This window comes from Acipenser ruthenus, chromosome 9 (assembly GCF_902713425.1).
Source record: "Acipenser ruthenus chromosome 9, fAciRut3.2 maternal haplotype, whole genome shotgun sequence".
In the NCBI taxonomy this organism is placed as follows: Eukaryota; Metazoa; Chordata; class Actinopteri; order Acipenseriformes; family Acipenseridae; genus Acipenser; species Acipenser ruthenus.
The window spans coordinates 16,489,466-16,510,994 of record NC_081197.1 but is presented as its reverse complement, the minus strand read 5'-3'; the positions used below and the strand labels follow the sequence as shown (position 1 = coordinate 16,510,994).

The following is a 21,529-nucleotide window of genomic DNA, read 5'->3' as shown; positions in this document are numbered from 1 at the left end:
ATCTTTGATGTAGGTCTTGGTCAATGGAAGGTATTTAAATCCCATCACATGGTCGATGACTGGTGACCTGACCTCTGAGCTCCACAAAGCTTTAGGACGCACTGCCTCTAAACATGGTCTAGTGCTCCTATTTAAACAAACTGTGCCCTGACAGAACACCCTGGAGAAGGGGAAGGAAATAAAACCAGTAAAATTGACAAAAAGGCCAGTTGTCTCTACAGATCTGTCAGTGAGGGTAAATAGGACTTGAACGTTGGCTTGTCTAGCCAATGGATTCAGTAGCTGAATGCTGACTAGCCCTGTCTGACACGGCACTCTTGCCAGCGTCAAGAGGATGACTTCTGACATATGTTAACCTATTCGTGTGGTTTGGGGGGTGGAGCTAGGCACCTCTGCATCCTATCATCTCCTTTCGTCAATTAAATCTACTCTATTTAACCATTAGTCACCCCTACCTAGCTGTCTTGTGTTTTTTCGTTTCCTCCCCCTCCTCCAGAATCTCAACTGCCTTTGCATCGGTCTCCTCTGGAGGGTTAGTGATTCCAATTCCTCCAACCCTTTGTTAAGCTTCGCTTTATTGACCTCGTAGCGGAGGGTTCTCCATGAGTCAGGGTCTCCTCAGAGACGATGACCCCTCTCCTGTTTGTCGGGTCTCCTCAGCGACAGAACTCCCCTTCTGTATGTTGGGTCTTGTAGAGGCGGAGCCCCTCTCTCTACATGTTTTATATATTACTAACTCCATGTCTTTAAACTACATCAGATGGCCTTGCTCCACCTCGTGAACTGATATACTGCCACACAGAGTGACGTTTAAATAAAACTTCTTTATCTAGTAGTTTTTTTTGCAGATCTTCATGTACAATGCATTCCACAGCTGGATGCTACTGTCAAAGGGGAAGTTCCATTTTGGCTTTTAAGGATCAATTATAAGTGTACTGCATATCAAGTAAGACTGCATAGGAAAGACAGCGCAGATCATTTTCATTCATTCCTAAAACCTGTGTGGGCACGAACTGTGATCAAACAAACATGTTTAATCTAATTTAGTTTCCTTCTAATAGATTCAAAGCCCTAGATCCGAGTTTAAAAATGTTTTTCTGCAACTATGTGAGGATCAAATTATACCCATTGACCATAGCTAGTGGAGCAAAATCCAGGTTAACAGCAATATAAATGAGACTTTCTCTTTGCAGGTAAAGAGAGCTTTAAAGCAGTATCAACAGCAAAATGAAGTACTAAACTTTCTGGCATGTTCAACCTATAGCATACTGTAATTTTGCTCTTTAATATTTTGTTAAAATAGCTAAATGAAAGCCAATCTAAAGAAAAACATTGTTCTCTAATTTAATTCACATGCTCTTTAAAGCATACAGTATTCTGCAAGTCATTAAATATAAACTTTGATGCCCTTAAAAAAAAAAAAAAAAAAAAAAAAAAAAAACTAGACTAGTAGTCTGTTTTCATCTCCACTGTGCTCTGGAAACACACAGAACTGTACGTGTCTGCGCTCCTGCGAATGTTGCGCATGGGAAACACGCCCAAATGTGAAAAAGAAATCACTGATAACATGCTTCACTGCATTCCTCACACACCTCTTCCTCAAAAATATGTAAATGGTTGCACGTTCCACAGCAATTGAGTTAATCAGTAATCAATAAAGAATCAGTTTGTTTAATGGTCAGCATTGTCAAAAATGTCAAACATAAAAAAACATCAACAAATGGTGGTTAAATGAGCAAATAATTTACACAAAAGGATTCAGGTTGGTGGAAGACATCAATAAAGTGATTTCCAAGTAAATGCACCTCCATATTTAAGTAGCTGACCAAATGTTTACTGTACACGCATGTTGCTTTTGTACTGTAATTCGGAGAGCGACAATCTGCCGGATCCCTTAATTGCTGAGAGAAAAAATAAAAAATAAAGCAAAATTAACATGGGCACCTTTCTATTTTGGGTTCTCAGGAAGCACTAAAAAACAATAACAAAGTCATCCATGCTTATCTCCTAAATGTGTCATAGCTTTTCCGCAACACTGACACTAGACAGACCTCACTGCACAAGCTTGCATTATCGCTTGATAGGGAAAGCACAACTGATGGCAGTGTAATGGAGTTTTGTGAACAGCATTTATAGTACTACCTGCAGATGGAAATGAGGCTCCTTTTACTTTTCAGGGCTTCTTTCAGAAGAACAGTAACACGACCATCTGTAGGGTTTTGTTTTGCCAAACCAATTTTTCAGATCCATAGCTTTTCTTAACATACAGGTAGAGATATTAAAATGGAACAATGTTGCTGACTGATTGAGCACCTGTACAAGCAAAGAGGGATTTGGTGACACCTACATGCAAGTTACACCATGTCTAACTAATCCCCACTAATATTATAATACAGCATTGCCTTAATATATGGCTTTTGTGCTTACAAATCTAGTACTGGTATCATATAGTTAATTTAAATGCTGATTGATGCAGATCCATAAAGATATGAAGGTGCTACAGTATGAAAAAAAAGCAAAAATGCATTCAAATATGCAGCCGGATAAATAAATTGTGGACAACATATCCTTTTTTTTTTTTTTTGCACTATCATCACAGATATACAACTATGGTTCTGTCTCTATAGATTTAATCTCTGCAGTCAGTTGTTTTTCCTGTACACTTTGCTTCAACTTAATGTGCATGTGGTCACTAGGTCAAAAACATGGAACTTCCATCTGTCATTTACTAGGAGCGTTTATCAAGGTGACTAATGTCATCACCGCAATTTCACTAAAACCTCACCGATGGCACAGCGATTTGCATTTGTGTAAAAAAAAATTATACATTATATTACCATTCGTACAAAAATCCTGTTCAGTTTAATAACGGGGATAAAAAAAAGCCCTGCTCTCTTCTTGCTTCTCTGCAAGACTTGCCTTTCTCATCACCTTATCATCATCATGAGGTTGCAGAGTGCCATCGGAGCATGGAATCACCAACTGTACATCACAGCTGTCATAATCCATCTGCCAATACTGCCCATCTGAAGCCTCTTCAAGGTCAAAAAACAAAAGCCGCTAAAAGCAAACCATCTATAGTAATGTTGACTATCTGTTTCATCAAGCGTGGCACTGCAAATTACCAAGCCTTTTTATCATGACATCAATTAGCTCCATAATTTGAATGCTAAAAGCTTAATGTGTTATGCATTCATTACACAGGGTGTCCCTGCTTTATTGCATAAAGCATGAAGATGGCAAAGAGATCTGAAGCGTGAATTCCAATGGCATTCAATTATTTTATAGTGGAAAATTACAGCATGTGTCTATACAACTTAATTACAGTTATTCGATTTAGTAATTGTTTATAGAGAATAAATAAGGTGACTGAACGGATCACTTACAGTTTTTTTTGTTAAAGTGAAATGACTACTGTACAGTTAAATGCTATACCTTCCTGTGTTTTTTCAACAATACAACCATTTCTACTACGAAATCAAAAGGAACATAATATCTACCCAGTCAACATAATTCCCATTTAGTTCATTGATTTATATCATCTGTTTTTGTTATTTCTTTATGTATTTATTTAGCAGTAAATGGTCCTAAGCTGAAAGGGCTCAACAATACCAAGCTTTTGTTATTTAAAAAAAAAAAAAAAAAAAATGTATAAACATGAAAAAGGGCAACTTGCTGATTTACTTAAAATAACAATTTAAAAGGGGATCACTTGAATTTAAATAAATAGCACACTATTTCTGAATTCAACAAAATACACAGAATGTTAATTATGTTGACCAGACTGCACCCAGCTACCTCGTGACCCTCATCTCTCCCTACACCCCCACTCGACCTCTCCGCTCCGCCTGCACTAGAAGACTGGCTCTACCTCTGCTACGCTCCCCTGCCTCCCGAGCCCGCCCTTCTCCACCCTTGCTCCGCAGTGGTGGAACGACCATCCTACAGATGTCAGGACTGCCCAGTCCCTGACCACATTCCGGCGCCTCCTTAAGACTCACCTCTTCAAACAGCACCTGTAGAACTCCTCTGTTGTATCCTGGGACACTATCACCCTTCATTTAAATGTGCTTTATTTTGCTCTTATCTGCCCCCTATTTTACTGCATTTAATCCTGTACTTCAGAATATTGTAATCTGCCAAGTGTTTAACCTGTAGTATTTTGTACTTAATCATATCCTGATGTAACTATCACTATTTAATCATATCCTGATGTAACTATCACTATTATCTGCTGTATTATTGAATTGTGGTTTGTCACACTTGAACAAAAATTATTGTATTTCTTGCTCTTATTGTATTACTTGTATTGTAACACTTGAATGTATTTGCTTGCGACTGTAAGTCGCCCTGGATAAGGGCGTCTGCTAAGAAATAAATAATAATAATAATATAAAATCTGATCTGCAATCCGTGACTACATTTTAATAAAAATGTTTAATGACCTCATGCTTCAATTTCCACCAACTCCTTCGTCAAATTAATTCATGGATCCCCATACTTTCTGTAAAGCAATGGATGATCTTATTGAAACGACATTTTTAGACCATTTATACAGAATGGTGTGCTCAAACAAAACATGTATAGCCCGATATTCTTACTGTACTGTATTGTACTGTACTGCAATGCAAAAACACATACTTTAAGAAATAAAATACCCAATTTCTGCTACAGAAATTTCAGTGAAACTCAGCACAGGATCAAAAAAAAAGGAATAAGGTGAAATGAAACTTATAACTCGTAGAAAGAAAAAAAAACCTATTAGGAAAAAGATCATTGTTGCTCAGAGTTTCAAATATGTTTTTTGCTCTCATTGCACTTGTGGCATGATATCCATTTACAGTATGAAATTTTTCTAAGATCTGCTACTAACAGATATGTTTTGTATTCAAGAGCCTGTATTAATATACAAAAGCTGATGCATCCCAATATGAATGGTTATAGGACGGAACACAATGATGTTGAACTATAAGAGAGATGTTCAATGTCTGCAAGACATTTTTTTCTTTTTAAATTTCACAAAATGCTTTGATGTTTATTATTCTGGGTTGCTTTGTACATTTTTCTTAGGCGGTATTTTAATTGCTTCTTTGAAGTAACGTATTCTCCATTTAACAATTTATCTTTAAGTGCTGCCTTTGTAATATTACTTTGTACAAGCCCAAGCGAGTCAAATGTTAGGCAGCTCCACAGAAAATGACAACATTATAAATTGCCGATTTTTAAATTTATTTTTTAATATATTTAGGGTTTTTTTTCTTAATCTAAATAAGACCTCTGGGAACAACAGTAGTTATTGTAGTGAGGGTTGGAAAATAAATTTTCTAGCAAAAATGTTGTAACAGCTGCCTGTCTTAGCTTTGTGTGCTTCATTATTGCATTTCTTGTTGGCTGTTGGTATCTTTGCAGCACATGATTTGACAAATAAAAATATTTACAGAAGCTTTATCGGTTATATACCTTTTCTATTCTAGAAGTGAGGTAATTCTAATACAAATTTATTGCGAAAACTCACCCTGTGCTCATCCTAATTACATGCTGACAGCTAAATAAAGCTTGGTCTAGTAAAAAAAAAAAATGGAAACAAGAAAAGGGATCAGCAACCTTTGATCCCCAGGCTCCCATTTCCAATCCACAAAAGAGACTATTCTGCTGAAAGCCATCCTCATTAGCCAATATGCCAGCCACAAATCCACCAGCTTCTGGTGGGGTCTGCATGAGTTTGTGTCTATGCACTGTGTAAGAGCCAGTGCATGTTGTCTTTATGACAAATATAATTTAAAAGTTTTCATAAGGAGTACAGTACATACCTCTGTGTCAGTGTCAGGGACACAACAGAGAAATTAATCTTATTCTATCTTGCCTACTGTATGTCGCCTATCTATTTCCCACACCATTTCATGGCATCAAGACTTAGACACACATCTTACACAGAACTTCAGTGGGCCTAAGCTGCCAGAGGCGCCTGTCTGGTCTCCTGCTGCGTCTCAGGAAGGTTTTTTTTTTTTTTTATCTCCTTTATGTTTGATGAGATGCTTCAATAAACCCCAGCACACAACCTAATGTCCTCGGGTGCTATTATAAACATAGCTATGTTACTGCCAATCAAGCACCAGCAATGTTTGTGTCTGTGGCGTGTTTCAGCCTGTGTGCTTTGTGTTGCACATGGATAAAACAGAACTTTGATGTTAAAGACATAACAATGTTACAGGAAGGGCACTGGTCACAAAACATATTTCCCAGGTAATCAAATTCATTTTGTCCCTTAAAATATCCCTTAAAATCAACACACAGCAAAAAGCTGTTTTCAAGCCTAATAGATAAAGGGTTTATTGTGCTCTTAGAGATCAGAGTTTACTCTGGCAGTACACACCACACTTCAAAGCAGACCCATGGGTTCTTTAACACTTTGGATGCCAGGCTTTTTTCATTTCATTGCACCCTTTTCCCTAGATTGCATCTTGTGTACAAACACTGGGTTGGATTTTACTATCGTTTGGGAGGCAACTGTTTTTTGGGAGCAAAGTTTGACCCTAAACGCAACCATACAGTGTTTACTAAACCCCTGTGCATGTGAAACAGCTCCTATCTATGTGGCTGTCATGAATGTGCGGTCAGTTCTAAAAGGTGCTACAACCTCACCTCATCAATATGGTAATTGTGATCAATAGGGTAATTAATATCTTAAATTGCGGTCATTTAGCCTACTTATTTAGTAATCACTGCTAAGTTTCTTTTGCTTTCAGTTTACCGAATGTAATAATACCCTCACAATATTTGTGCTGCAGCAATTTCAGCAAATCCAGCCCTTTCTTCTTAATACAGTACAACATATCTGAGTAATAATAAACTCTAAAAAGCAAACATGATGCTTTCAGGCTTTTTAATGTTGGGTATTAGATTGCAAGAAGTTCCCATTTAAACGTAACAGAAAACGGAACAAAAAAGTCTAATACCACCCCCCAAAAAAACGAATAAGCTAATGGCTAAAACATGAGGGGCTAATCACCAGCGTTATAATCGTTAACAAAACCGGAAACTTAAATGGATAAAAAAAAAACTGGAAATAAATGATTCCGTCAAACAAACGGAATTTAGAAAAAAAAAGAAAACAAAACCTAAATTAACACAAAAAATGTAAATAATATGAATAATGCTGAATGTGTTTTCCATTGCTAGCAAGCAGGGAATAAATGATCATATTAATATCACCCTTTCTTATTGGGGGATTCATACATCAGTGAACATAATAATGTATGATTTGTCCGTACAACGACAGGCCATATGGCGCAAGTTCACTTGGGAGTAGTTCAGTGCATTTTGTGAATCTGAACTGGTCTAGTCCCACATGTAAAAAAAATAGTTGTCTGTTCTATAATGAGTTTGCTTTCCACACCAACAACAAGCGCCGGACTAAAGTCATAGAAAAAAGCAACAGAAACGCAGTTTATTCACAACAGGTGGGCACACTTTAAAGATTGTTACCTTTAAAAGAACTACAGTGTCAAGTAGTTGGCTAATGAAAAGTCACCCACGTCAAATGCATAATGTCTCACACGTCACACAGTTCTGATAACATCAGGTGAATACAAACAAACATGTAAAATCAAAGACTGAGGTTTGAAATCAAAATATAAATACGAATCTATAGCACTGACATGAAACTGAACGGAAGAACGAATACTAATTTGTTAATTGACAGTTAGCATGGAGGGATCATGGAAAACATGTGAAAAAAACACTGTAGCAAACAATAGTTGATTGTTCTAGAAGAAATAACTACCATCAGAAAGGCTGACTTGCAAAATAGAATTCCTCATGCTACAAAAACTGCCAGATAAAGTGGAAACCAAATCTACTGGGATCCTAAGGATGGGAGCAGTTGAGAAATCCAAAGACACCTGAATAGTACCCAGACTCCAGTGGTTAAAGAATGGAGCTTGTTACCAAGCAGTTCCATGTTCAATCCCAGCTCAGTCACAGACTCACTGTGTGTGACGCCGAGCAAGTCACTTAACCTCCTTGTGCTCCGTCCTTTGGAGACGTAAAACTGAGGTTCTATTGTAAGTGACTCCGCAGCAGATAACTGTTATATTTTATACCCAATACCAAGTTGCGCTTTAAAGGGGTTATATATGGTGGTCCTGCCGTGCAAAACACAAATGCAAATTAAAATACACAAAATCAAAAAATGTTTGCATTTGTGTTTTGCACTTCAGGGCCACCATAGTTATACTTACTATCACTGGAATTTAACTGAGCAGCCTTTCTAGCATCCATGCTATGGAAAAAATATGTAGAGTTAGCGTGCCACTGCACTTGCATAACTTACTTTTCACCCTGAAGCTTGGTGGTTTTCACCATCAGATCTTGAGTTTGTTCTTTTGCAGCCTTAAAATACAAAGAGACTGGAGTCAGTAAACAAACATGTGACTATTGCTGTGAAAGTGAGTTTTTCCTCAACTGCTAAGCTACTATGAATTTTCAGTAAATGGTGTCAAAAATGGTGTTGGGCACAATTTTGAAAGACCCAGATAAATATAATTGTTATAGTCTGAAAATTAATCTTATATGTTAATTCTGTCTTGCTGAAATACAAATGATGATGTTGTACTTTTACTTCAAAGCAAAGTTAGCAACAAAAAAACCCTACTGCAACCGGGTGGTAGAAACTAGCTGAATGTTCAGCGCTGAAAGCACTTTTTTGTAAGGATGGAATTTTGCTGCTGATAAGGAAAACTCAGCAGAATCCTTAACATACTGTGACAGGAACTGCCAAAAAGCGAAAGGATTAAGTGGGACAGAGGCAATGGAAAATTCTGCATGCAGAATTTACAGATGAACGTTTTGAACAAGGCTTTAAAAAGCTTCTAGAGCATTGTTTACTTGTCAAATACAATCACATTGCATTTTAAACACCATAAACTATTCACTTTTAAATAAAGCACAATGGAAAGCCTGCAATGACTCACATTAATAAAAGTGGCAGTGCAAAAGCCCTTAATGTATATAGTGTGTGTGTGTTGGAATGTAAGGTTGGCAGGGATGGGGTTAAATCTGTCCCTGCCAGCAATCACAGCCATTCCCCAATTAGGTAATGGGCGAGTGTTTGTGCTGTGATTTTTGTATTGTTTTGCAACGTGGTAGTGAAGGCTAACGCCCAGCCTACAAGTGTGTTATTCTTTTGTTTAAACCTTTGATTTTGGCCTGGGCTGTGACGCTACCCACATGGAATATTGACCCAGAGCAGGACTGCAGTTTAAAACGGATCACTGGATTTGTTGGAACCCCGACGCATCCCAAACCCAGTGGGATGGCAGACTGGAGGACCTCAGTGGCCTCAAGGAACAAGCTAGATGCTTTCGTGGAGTTCGGGCACGTGGTGGTATTCCAAGAGAAAGACGAGAAGCTGCCTGTCCGAAGGCTGGAGAAGTCCAAACTGCCTGCCCCAAAACGAAAGAAGGGGAGGAGAGGCTGTTCCCGGAGGCGAGGAAAGGAGCCAGTGCCATCTCCAGCACCATGGAGGGAGGTGCTGCCTGCCCGTGCCAGAAAGGGAGGTGCTGCCTGCCCGAGTGCCAGAGAGGGAGGAGCAACTGCCGTCTCCAGAGCCAAAGGGGGAGGAGCCGCTGTCATCCCGAGAGCCAAAAGGGGAGGAGCCACTGGCATCTCCAGAGCCGTTCGTTGGAGGAACCAGAAATCCTTTGTTTGTTGGTTGAATGTTTGTGCTATGATTTTTGTATTGTTTTACAAGTGTGGTGTTCTTTTGTGTAAACCTTTTATTTTGGCACATGTGCCGTGTTTTGTTTGTTCCTGTTCCTTTTTGTGTTTAATAAACATGCGCATACGCACTTAAACTGCAGCTTTCTGTCTCTGGGTCTAATTCCTGCCGGTAGCCAGCCTGGGCCATGACGCTACACTGTCACAATAAGCAATGGGAGTCTTTGTTACCTTCAATGGGTTATGGATTCGGTCTTACTGGGAATAATGTACCTTGCAAAAAGCAGACACGGCAACTTTAGAAGAGCTTCTGCAGCCTTGATTTGTGTCTATTAAAACTTGGTGCCACAATCAGGTAATGATTCCTTATCCTTGACCTTGTCCTGGACCTGATTTGAAATGACATGAAAAATGTTGCTCTCCTCAATATCTTTATTGCTGATAATGATCTGTGACTTTTATAATGAAAAGTTTTTCAATCTGGCGGATGGATTAGAGTATATTCTCTAAAGGAAGTTGGAACAGGCCTCTTAGATTTCTTCCAAGCTGTGTACTTTTACTTCAATCAAATTATTTCACTGGCTCTGGGTGCAGCTGGATTCACTTAGATAATCCAAACGTTTCAGCTGTAAGTCTCTAACCTTTAATCATGCAAGATTCACAACGCTTCAAGTTTAACCCTGTCCGTAAAATGCCAAGCAGTAACAGCCTGAGTCCCTTTCCATAGTAATTTAATTTGTGTGGAAATGTACCCCCAGAATAAACTGATACACAGGACAACAGGCTTACTTTCCAAAGTGTTAGCCATATTTTCTAAAAATGAGCAGCACACTTAGGAATGTGCCGTGGAACACTGCCCAGACAATTAATGTCTGGGCAGTGTCTTCTGCTAATAACTTGAAATGATAATACTTGCAGTTTACCACCCCTCTTCTGTATTACATTCCAATACAAGCCTAAACCTAAAAATGGTGCATGCTAGTTCTGCTGGTTTGCAAATACTAACCTTGTTTTGTATTTTGTACAAGCATTTCTTAATTGCTTTCTATATTATACATGTTATTTGGCTTATTAATTTGGCTGTATGCATAAGCTAAATAGTTGCCCATGTAGGGTCACTGCAGTTGTTGTTGTAATAGTGCTTTTAAAGGAAGCGCTAGCAGCACTGGCAATAGGCAAACCTGAAGAGAAAAGCTACCAATGCACCTCAACCCTGACCTGAGCAGCTGTTGAGGATTCTGAAGCTTAGGTTGATTCTACATAATACCTTTACGCCGGATTCATATCCAGACCTTCAGTAATAAATCCAGATATGTACTGCTGAAAAATAAAAACCCTGAAAAAGGTGTAGACTATCTGCCAAATAAACTGGAGCACAGCATGAATAATAAGAAGCCTCATCACTACAAAATATTACAACATTGAAGAAGGGAAACTGAAAAACCCAATTATTGTTTATCTTAATCTCAGTCTGTAACATAAGCTGTGCCAGAAAAGCAGTCAATGTGAATGCCATGTGGGACTAGAGGGTAGTGTTACTGGGCGCCTAGCCTTATCAGTCTCACTGTGTGTGCAGGCAGGCAGGCAGGCAAGCATGCAGTTCCTCCAGGACTAAGGTCTCCACCATTCTTACCTTTAGACGGTTTGTCATATCCTCACAGCAGTTGCTCATGGCCTGGACATCTTCGTGCACACTCTCAAGCTCCTGAGAAATAAGAGAAAGGCAAAGGCCACCTGACACCACAGTTAAGAAAGGGACAGTGTTTGTGCTAAACCAACAGTTAACCTCTGTTGTTTTTAAACCAAAATCTTTTCCTTTGAGAAACACTATCTTGCTTTCCAGCTTGCCAGACTTGCATATCCGAGGTACCGATTTTTAAAGTTAACCTACATTTCTCTCCTTGGTCAAAAAGGTTTTTTTATTTGTGGGATTTATTTTTTTCAGCTCACCTTGCAGCAATAGGATGACGATGATATTTCACCAGTCAATCTTATAATGTCCTTTGGGGCCCTTTATACAAGATTTAAAGTTTAAAGTTTTAATTAAAGAAAAAATAAAAATCCCTTGTGTTCGTCACAAACACTTTTTCAATTTACAAAACTAGAACTAAACAACTTAAGTAATATCATTTAACATCTCTTAAAGAGCAAGTGGCGGGGTCCTGGAAAATACAGCGTTACACATCCCCAAGTGGTACGGAAAAGAAAAGCCAGTTCACTTGTTATGGTAATTTTTTTATTATTTTTTTTTTTTAAATCGCTCTTCCTGCAGTGATCTCAAACCCCATTGCACTGCAATATCAAATTTAACATTAAATAAAATGGAAATGTGAAAAAGGTTAAAAGAATTTGTCACTGAAACAGAAAAGGTGGGGTACACCTGTAATGGAACTCTGTTGAGAGAATCAACTGTGGACAAACTATAAGACACTATGTCAAAGCCTGTGGTCCACAGTATATATGGTATGCCACTTACACAAGTTTACCATAGTAAAAAGATAGCAAAGTGTAATAAAGCATAGGTAAAAAAAAAAATATCTGTCTGTGTATAGATATACATATGAACACAGACACACTTTTTTCTTTGTTATATATTAACAGTAGACCGCATGACAACGAGACGGGATTCTAAGCACTGTTTGTTGCCTTCATCTACGTGTGTTTTAATATTTTTCTGCATTCCAATAACAGCAACAACATCGCCGTGTCTTTTAAATGAAGAATCTTGAAAAAGTATATATTTTTTTTTTTTTGTTTTGCCCAGCAGCTCTTTCACACACAGTACATCTTGCTGTCTCGATAAACAAGCCATGGATACTTCATGTCCCATTCAAAATTATAATAACAGATTTTTCATTTGCTTTTTTGTGCATTACTACTGCTTGCAACTGCTTTGGTCACTGTAGTACTCGTACAGTCAGAAGTAGATGGCTGAGATGCAGATGAGCAATCTTCTTCATGAAAATCCCCTGAAGATGCTGACTGCTTAGCAAAAAAACAAAAATAAACATCTGTAAGGGCTTTCCTGTTAAATTAGTGCGGAAAATAACACAAGCACAACGTTAAATTAGGCGACTGCAAAAATGAAATGTGAGTTAGAAGTAGGATCGGGGGTGAACAATTCACATAATTTGTCAGCTCTGTTTGAAATAAAATTAAAGGGACCAGAATTAGGCTCAGGCAAGATATGAAGGTAAAAGCAAAGATTGTTTTGCAATTAACAGCTTTTAATTAGTTTAATTATAAAACATCCATCCATCCATCTATTATCTGCAACCGCTTAATCCTATAGAGGGTTGCGGTGAGCCGGAGCCTAACCCGGCAGACACAGGGCGCAAGGCAGGACTACACTCTGGATGGTACGCATTACCACGAATATGCATGTCTGCGTCCCTTTCCATTCTGTGCGTCCAGTGAACGCAAGACAAAATATTTTTCAGTCCAATGGATTTATTCTGCGTCTGGGACGCAAAATTTTGCGTTAACACAACCTCTGAAAACTGCAACAATACTGTGGTGAACTTTTATAAGGGGTGTAAGCAATGCGGCAGTGAAAGGATTGGGTTCACTGAATTGCTTGACCTAAGTCATCACAGAATACATATGTGTACCAAGTATGAAGCCAGGATCTCGAAGCATTAGATCTTTATCATCTGAAAACCAAAAAGTCATATGAGTCCAATATTGCAGCCACCTTAGGTATGAGGTCAAAGTAAATGGTGCTGTTAGATTGTGCAGGCAAAGTTTCCACAGCATTGAAAATACAAAGTTGCCAGTTTAAATGATTTATGAGATAGATATTAGCACTGTAGTAGTAGGTGTGGAGGCAGTGGGTTAGCAAACTCATACAACTTCCTTTACCGAAATAATTCTGATTTAAAATAAAATCAGCATCATGTTCAGTACCAGGCTGTGCATGCAGCTTCAGAACAATATTAACAAGAATAATTTCAAGAAGGTAATGATATTTTCTTAACAGATAAAATTATGTTTTAAATCAGGACATTTTAAATAAAAAGAATTAGAAACTGAATATGGCGGAGACTACATCATAGAATACCATACCGGTATTGCATGAACAAAATGGCGATTTTCAAAAGGCATTTTTTGAATAGAATATTTTTGTATGGAATGCTGGATTTTCTAAGGCTTTAAGTGCACTGAATTTCATATTACAGTAAAAAAATGGAGAAACTCACTATGGCCCATTTCTTACTAAATATCTCTGTAACCCTGAATATATAATCATTTCTTCTTGAAATTCGGTGAAATCACTATTAAGGCCAGTCAAAGGACCAACACAATGTGGCCTTATTAGTGGGGTCACCCAAATATTGAAGTTAATAGAACTGGGACTGTAAATATATGACACTAATTGCAGCCTACTGTAGGTAGCCTTTAAGGAAGGTTTCACTGTACATGAAAAATGAGCACTCCAGCACTCAATTACAGCCAATGGTAACCTAAACCAATGCAAGTGTTCTTGATGTGTGTTTCAGAAAAAAAAGCTTCTTTGAACAGAGGCTGATATTCTGTGAGGTGAGGAACCATGCGCGTTGAACTAGACTTCACCACACAATCCAACAACCTACATTCCCTCTAGCCGCTCGCCACGTCACCACAAGCAGCATGTTTTCACCAAGGTCGCCATGGTGGCGAAGGCTTTGAAAAATGTACTCGTGTAAGACTATGCCAGCATGATTACTTTGAACGTGTGCTGGTAGACGAATCAATACACACTGTTTTGTTTCATTTTGCCCAATGAAAGCCATTTAGCTTGATTATGTAAATACGCACCAACGTTGTTTGGCAGGACAGAGGTTCTAAATTAGAAACAAAAATATGACTGTGATAGTCACAGTCACTGTTTGCGATCTCTTTAAAATATAAAAATATATTGAAATATAGTTTGGAAATAGTAACAGAATGGTTCCAAGAACATTCGGAAGAGGAACAATTAATAATTATAAATGAAAAAGAAGGATTCATCTGACTGTGATTTATTGAGTTTTAATGTTGGAATCGGTGTAACATTACTGTCAGTAGTCCCAGGTGAAAAAACACTGTAAACAAAAAACTGTTTTTTAAACAGTCGTAGCTGTACAATCCAACTTAATATTACAAGCTTGTGTAACTAGAGCTGCATTTGGTCAGGGAGGCATTTATATTACCATACACTTATAGCACTGTCTACTGGCAGTTTCGCTTTATCGTTCTGCAGTGGAAAGAAAACTGCGACACTGTCAAAATAATGTAAAGGTGCAGTACATGAATATCTCTGCAAACCAATTCTGAATTCAGGAAATCTGCAAGTACATTTTTCATGTGTGACTTAAGCTTGGTATTGATTAAATGGGAATCAGAGTTATAGTGCATATTTTTTAATACAGTTTAAATATACTGTTTATGTGTAAGTAAAGGGTAGGGTCTGACATTTAAATATCTACGTGTTTAAAAATAAAATACACCTTTTTTGTCCTGCTGAAACAGTATGTTTATAACCAGTTTATACAAAATGTTTATACTTAACAATAATGTAAACAAATGCCCACAAAAATCATGTAGTAAAACTATTATTTTGGCCTTGTGAAGTTGTAAAAGGCAGACAGTACCTATATTATGAATTCTCCCAGTGACAGAGTGTTGTTTGTATGTCATTCAGGCTGGCATTGGAAGCTGAAAAGCTCACCTATATTATTTGTGTTTAGGGAAACCTGTGGTGAGTGTGGTGTTTAGGGGAGAGGGTTATTGGACACAGTTATAGTCAATATGTTTATTGTATTGTGTACAATAAAACAGTTTTACAGTTTACTTTACTGTTCTTTGGTGTTGTTAAAAAATGCTAAGTTACGTTAGCCACAGTGGCTAACTAAATGAAAGTCTTAAAGGGAACACAGTCAACTGTGCGCTACAGTCCACAGTAAAATGCTTTCTAAAATCGACCCTGAGGAGTCCTTGAGGAAAGACAGTCCCCAACACACAACATTCACTCTCAGCCCTCTAACCTGTAAATAACCTAGCTGAACAATAGATTAAAAGATGACCAATGATAATGTTGCTACTATAATAGGTAATGATATGGACTATAACCCCACCATCTTCAAAAGGCCATGGCCATTGTTTAAGGTTGTGTTAAAAAAACATTTAGTTACCTCTTTGACATCTTTAAATATTCGAACAAATTCTTCATTAATGGATAAACTGCGCCTTTCTATGTCTCCTCGTAAGTTTCTTCTTGTTCGTAAACTGTTTTCAGTAAAGAAGACAGAGAGGGCTTTGAGAGCTTCCAACATTTCCTGTAAAAAAAAAAAAAAAAAAAAGCATATTTACAGGTTACTTTCTTTACACCACATAGTGGAGCTTCTCATTGACTCTGAAACGTATCTATTATCTATCTATCACAATATTGTATTTTGTAGCGCATTTAAATTAAGCAAGAGATGCCAGACCCTTAATTTATTTGCACCCATTTTATGGCAACCACACTGCATGTCAATAAGAATAAAAATGGGTTGGCTATACTGAATAAATGAGAACAAGTTACCGGATTCAAATATAAAGTATGTGGAACGCTGCAATAAACTGTAGATGGGTGTGTGTGTGTGTATATATATATTTGTTCGTAATTTTTGCTAAAACTATACTAAATCTATTTACATGCATATTCAGGGTGTTGGGGTCCGTTATAGAAAATGTCTCCTACTAAAAGCATAGCAAACTGTAATAAAGCATAGTAAAAGCATGGTAATGCATAGGTAAGCATTGTAAAGAATAGCAAGGTTAAAGCATTTAAAAGAAACATGGAACACCAGGGTAAAAATCAATGCAAAAGCATGGTTAAACTGCAAAGATACCGTGATAAACCTTTATAAAAGGTGTTTCGGGGTAAATGTGATTACAATCTTGCACTCCACTATGACAATTCCAGTCTGAATTGATATAATTCTAACTAAAACGTAGTACGAATGTGCCAGGCATTTTCAATTACTTGTCATGTTTTACTTTTAGGACGAGAAATATAGAACGATGAATTACGTAAATCCTGGCATTGGTCAACCCATTTCAGAAAATGTTCGTGCGGTGTACAAATAATAATATTCATCTTATTTCTGTCACTTAAAAAAAAAAAAAAAACTATCAAAAAAATAAATCAACCTGAACACAGTTGCCTGAGTAAACACGTGTCACTAGTACAGTCGTAGTTTGCCATGCAAAATGTAAAGAGCCATGTCTCTCAAAAGCTTCCTGCAGCGGTGCAGGATAGTGTAGGTGTGACAGCTGCGGAAATATACAGTATATACATCACACAAGTGCATTTTAAATTACATTTTAAATATGCACATTAGATAATAAAATAAACACTAAAGTAATGCAATCAATATAATCTGCTAAGGAGCGTTGTGAGTGGCAGGTGTGTCATTCAATTTGAGCTGGACCACATCTCGCAGCAGTCTCCTACCTTATCATTGTCCAGTCGCGTATCCAATATTTTATTGAGTTTCCTGGATAAAGGGTTGTTTTGCTGAGACGTCGCATTGCTGGTGTTATTACTGACATTTGAAGTATCTGAGGGAATCTCTGCTTTAATGTCAGCCATCTTGAAAACAAAACACGTCTACTTAGGAAGGAACTACATTTTGAACTCCGACTGGAAACACGCAACTAAGCAATTGAGTTCCGTATCTCTAACTGCTTTAGAACACAGAACATAAGAACATAAGAAAGTTTACAAACGAGAGGAGGCCATTCAGCCCATCTTGCTCGTTTGGTTGTTAGTAGCTTATTGATCCCAGAATCTCATCAAGCAGCTTCTTGAAGGATCCCAGGGTGTCAGCTTCAACAACATTACTGGGGAGTTGGTTCCAGACCCTCACAATTCTCTGTGTAAAAAAGTGCCTCCTATTTTCTGTTCTGAATGCCCCTTTATCCATTTGTGACCCCTGGTCCTTGTTTCTTTTTTCAGGTCAAAGAAGTCCCCTGGGTCGACATCTATACCTTTTAGGATTTTGAATGTTTGAATCAGATCGCCGCGTAGTCTTCTTTGTTCAAGACTGAATAGATTCAATTCTTTTAGCCTGTCTGCATACGACATGCCTTTTAAACCCGGGATAATTCTGGTTGCTCTTCTTTGCACTCTTTCTAGAGCAGCAATATCCTTTTTGTAACGAGGTGACCAGAACTGAACACAATATTCTAGGTGAGGTCTTCCTAATACATTGTAAAGTTTTAACATTACTTCCCTTGATTTAAATTCAACACTTCTCACAATATATCAGAGCATCTTGTTGGCCTTTTTTATAGCTTCCCCACATTGTCTAGATGAAGACATTTCTGAGTCAACATAAACTCCTAGGTCTTTATCATAGTTCCCTTCTTGAATTTCAGTATCTCCCATATGATATTTATAATGCACATTTTTATTGCCTGCATGCAATACTTTACACTTTTATCTATTAAATTTCATTTGCCATGTGTCTGCCCAGTTCTGAATGCTGTCTAGATCATTTTGAATGACCTTTGCTGCTGCAACAGTGTTTGCCACTCCTCCTATTTTTGTGTCGTCTGCAAATTTAACAAGTTTGCTTACTATACCAGAATCTAAGTCATTAATGTAGATTAGGAATAGCAGAGGACCTAATACTGATCCCTGTGGTACACCACTGATTACCTTGCTCCATTTTGAGGTTTCTTCTCTAATCAGTACTTTCTGTTTTCTACATGTTAACCACTCCCTAATCCATGTGCATGCATTTCCTTGAATCCCTACTGCGTTCAGTTTGAGAATTAATCTTTTTAGGTTGTTGTTATGTTCTTGTTCCCTCTCTTCTTATTAAATAAGTAGCACATTGTCCTTCATTATCCTGCTTCTGTTTATTGTTTGTAGTAAATACAACTATATGAAACAGGACCCATTGAGCCAGATTTACCAAGCATTTGGTAGTAAACCTGCTTGTGACTAAATCAATGCATGTGAGTGAGCAAATAGTATTATTATTATTATTATTATTATTATTATTATTATTATTATTATTATTATTATTATTATTATTATTATTATAGTTGACTATGCCGCACTCACTATGTTATAACTGTTACTTTAAACGAGCACAGATTCCCTTCAATTAAATTAAAGACAAAAACATGGCTAAAGTTCAACAAAGCAGTTTGTTAAAACCCAAGGCTAAACTTTGATTAAGATAATTAATTAGCAAGATAACGTACAGGTAAGATAATATTTTTTTTTAAAAATAAAAATATAAATAGAATGGGACATATAACACTTATCAGTTGGGTCATAGCAGGGCCCTTTATGTGCTCCCTAGGCATTGTTAACTAAGAATCTGAGGAAATGCATGCAGTAGCAACACCGACTCTATGATGTTTCTGTTTGCAGTACTAAACAGTTAAGAATGGATCTTTGATTTGATGTAGCACAGGGAAGATAATAACTATTAATATTCTATTTAAGATGGTTAGTAAGACTAAAAAATTAACTGGTCTGAGCACACAGTTTCACAGTTTTTTTTTTTCAGTAACAACTTCAAAATACCAGCACAATGACATTATCCCATGACATGAAGTGAAACCATAATGCTGGTATGTTGGCCTAATTATGAGTTGCACAGAAATTATTGAAATTGAAAAGGTCCCAAATTAGAAACAAAAGATATACTGTATACTTCTGTACTATATTTAGAAAACTATCAGCCAAAAAATATTAGGTAAATATTTGTGTCTATGTTTACATAATAGGGAGGACAAATGCATAAGCTTTTTATATTACACTTGCAACATTATCACTTCATGTAATACAAAATTTTGGTTCTTTGCTTGCTGTTTATACTTTAATTCTGGATATGCCATAACCTCCAACATTTGACAGACGAATCTAGGCACAGTTCGTTTTAAAATATGTTTTTGATGAGTTGTATCACAACAAGCATAGTCACTGTCAGCCTACTGGGGATATAAGCGCGTTTCAAAGTGCGGTACACACTATCAAGTTGTGAGGATCTTGGAGGGTATGATATCCAGATATATAACAAAGACAAAATGAAAAGTTGGCTGCTGCTTCCTGGTTGGTAATCACGTGCGGTTGTAGTTCAACCTCATCCCAATGGTACAATTGCAATCAGACGTACAGCAGGTACCAGGACACAGCCATTTATCTACAGGGTTTTAATAATAAATATGAAATATTTTAAATATATCCTGATACATTTTTCTGTCAAATAATGTTATGTATAAAATGGCAATACCTGTAAAGGGTTTACATTGAATTTATGTTTTTGGAATGTCTTTTTTTGGGTGTATTGAGTGTGTTTTCTCCCCAGATACAAAGATAATTTAACTGATCCATTTGTTTATATTGTATCTTATAGGGAAAGTGTGTATTTCTGATTTGCAGTTTTCTGGGGAGCCCTTCGAGAAATCAAGCTTCCAATGGGCTGTGGTTAATGAAAGTGTGCTTCTTATCTCATATTTCATCAGTTACAAGTGCCTTGTGTATCCTAGGCATTATCTTATTCACTGATACAATCTGTTGAATGTAATGTGTTCATTTGTCAAAGCCTTTCTCTGAGATGTTTTTCTGTGTTTGTTTCATTATATTGATTTTGGGTAGTGAGAGGGGAATCTGGCAAACATAATTTCCCAGAAATATAAACATAATGGAAATAAAACAAAATATATATTGTAAGTTTTTGTTAGTTCCAGGATCCAAATGGTTTTTAAGGGGTTAAAAATATTATTTACTACAGTATTTAATATTATTAACTACAGTATTACCATTATAGCTTCATTATCAATTCAGTAGAAAAATAACATTTTCTGCTGGAAACAGTTTTAAGACTAAGGTTTCACAAACTGTTTTGAAAATGACACCCAATAATAGGACTTTACTAATGGTATTACTTGCGCAACCAATAAATCAAACAATGCTGTTTAAATTCCAGGTATTTTGAAAAAAGTGCGGTCTTCTGGTGGTGGGGGTTTATATTTATAACTTCCTATGTTAATATTATTAAGAATGAGAATACAGTAAATATCCAACTTACTGCAGTACACCACAGCTTATCGCAGTGTTACTGTGTATTGGAATGGCACATGCTGCCAAAATATTTATAGAGCCACTATACTATTTATTATTATTATTATTATTATTATTATTATTATTATTATTATTATTATTATTATTATTATTATTATTGTTGTTGTTGTTGTTGTTGTTGTTGTTGTTGTTGTTGTTGTATACCGTTTTTCTTAAATTAATAAAATCGGAAACCAAAAAAAATAAAATACTGAAGTTATTAAAATGAATTAGTGTATAGAGAGACAGAGATACCGACATACATACATCTGGTCGGTCAGGCATATAGGCATGGAATCCTGAGCTGAAGATTCAAAGGGGATTGTATTATTATTATTATTATTATTATTATTATTATTATTATTATTATTATTATTATTATTATCAGTAATAGTCATATTTGCGTATCTGTAAAGTCTGATATTAGCTAGTCCAGAAAAAACCCGTAGTTTAATGTACAATGTAAAGTTGCTTAATAAATATATTTTTGTTTAATTCCTGGTTATCTGTATTTTTTACTATAGAAAAACGGGATGGCAGTCCAGGTTGAAGAAGAGATACATGGTACTGGTACAAGGTATTTCCTGGCTGGCTGCACAGTTAAGGGAATCCCTCTTCGTGATATTTGGGAGCGTAGTGGGACTCACTCAGGGTAGGCGGTGCCTGGGTGGAGAATTCAGTGATTGATGGGCCCCCTGTGAGTGTGGGACGGATTCTCATTTC

General features: G+C 36.9%; 1 protein-coding gene across 2 annotated transcripts in view; it reads right to left on the bottom strand.

Annotated features, from left to right (window-relative positions):
* Window positions 1-17,366, bottom strand: part of LOC117406479 (conserved oligomeric Golgi complex subunit 6) — a 67,357-nt gene extending 49,991 nt beyond the window's left edge. The window contains exons 1-4 of one of the 2 annotated variants that reach the window (XM_034010547.3): window positions 17,177-17,366; window positions 15,870-16,013; window positions 11,351-11,422; window positions 8,333-8,391 (exon numbers count right to left, since the gene is read on the bottom strand). In XM_034010547.3, the coding sequence (XP_033866438.3) occupies window positions 8,333-8,391; window positions 11,351-11,422; window positions 15,870-16,013; window positions 17,177-17,314 (413 nt within the window). In that variant the 5' untranslated portion in view covers window positions 17,315-17,366. Of the gene's footprint in view, window positions 1-8,332; window positions 8,392-9,990; window positions 10,107-11,350; window positions 11,423-15,869; window positions 16,014-17,176 lie in introns of those variants that run through there. The other variant, XM_059031258.1, reaches the window with a different exon arrangement.
* Between the last annotated feature and the right edge of the window lie 4,163 nt (window positions 17,367-21,529).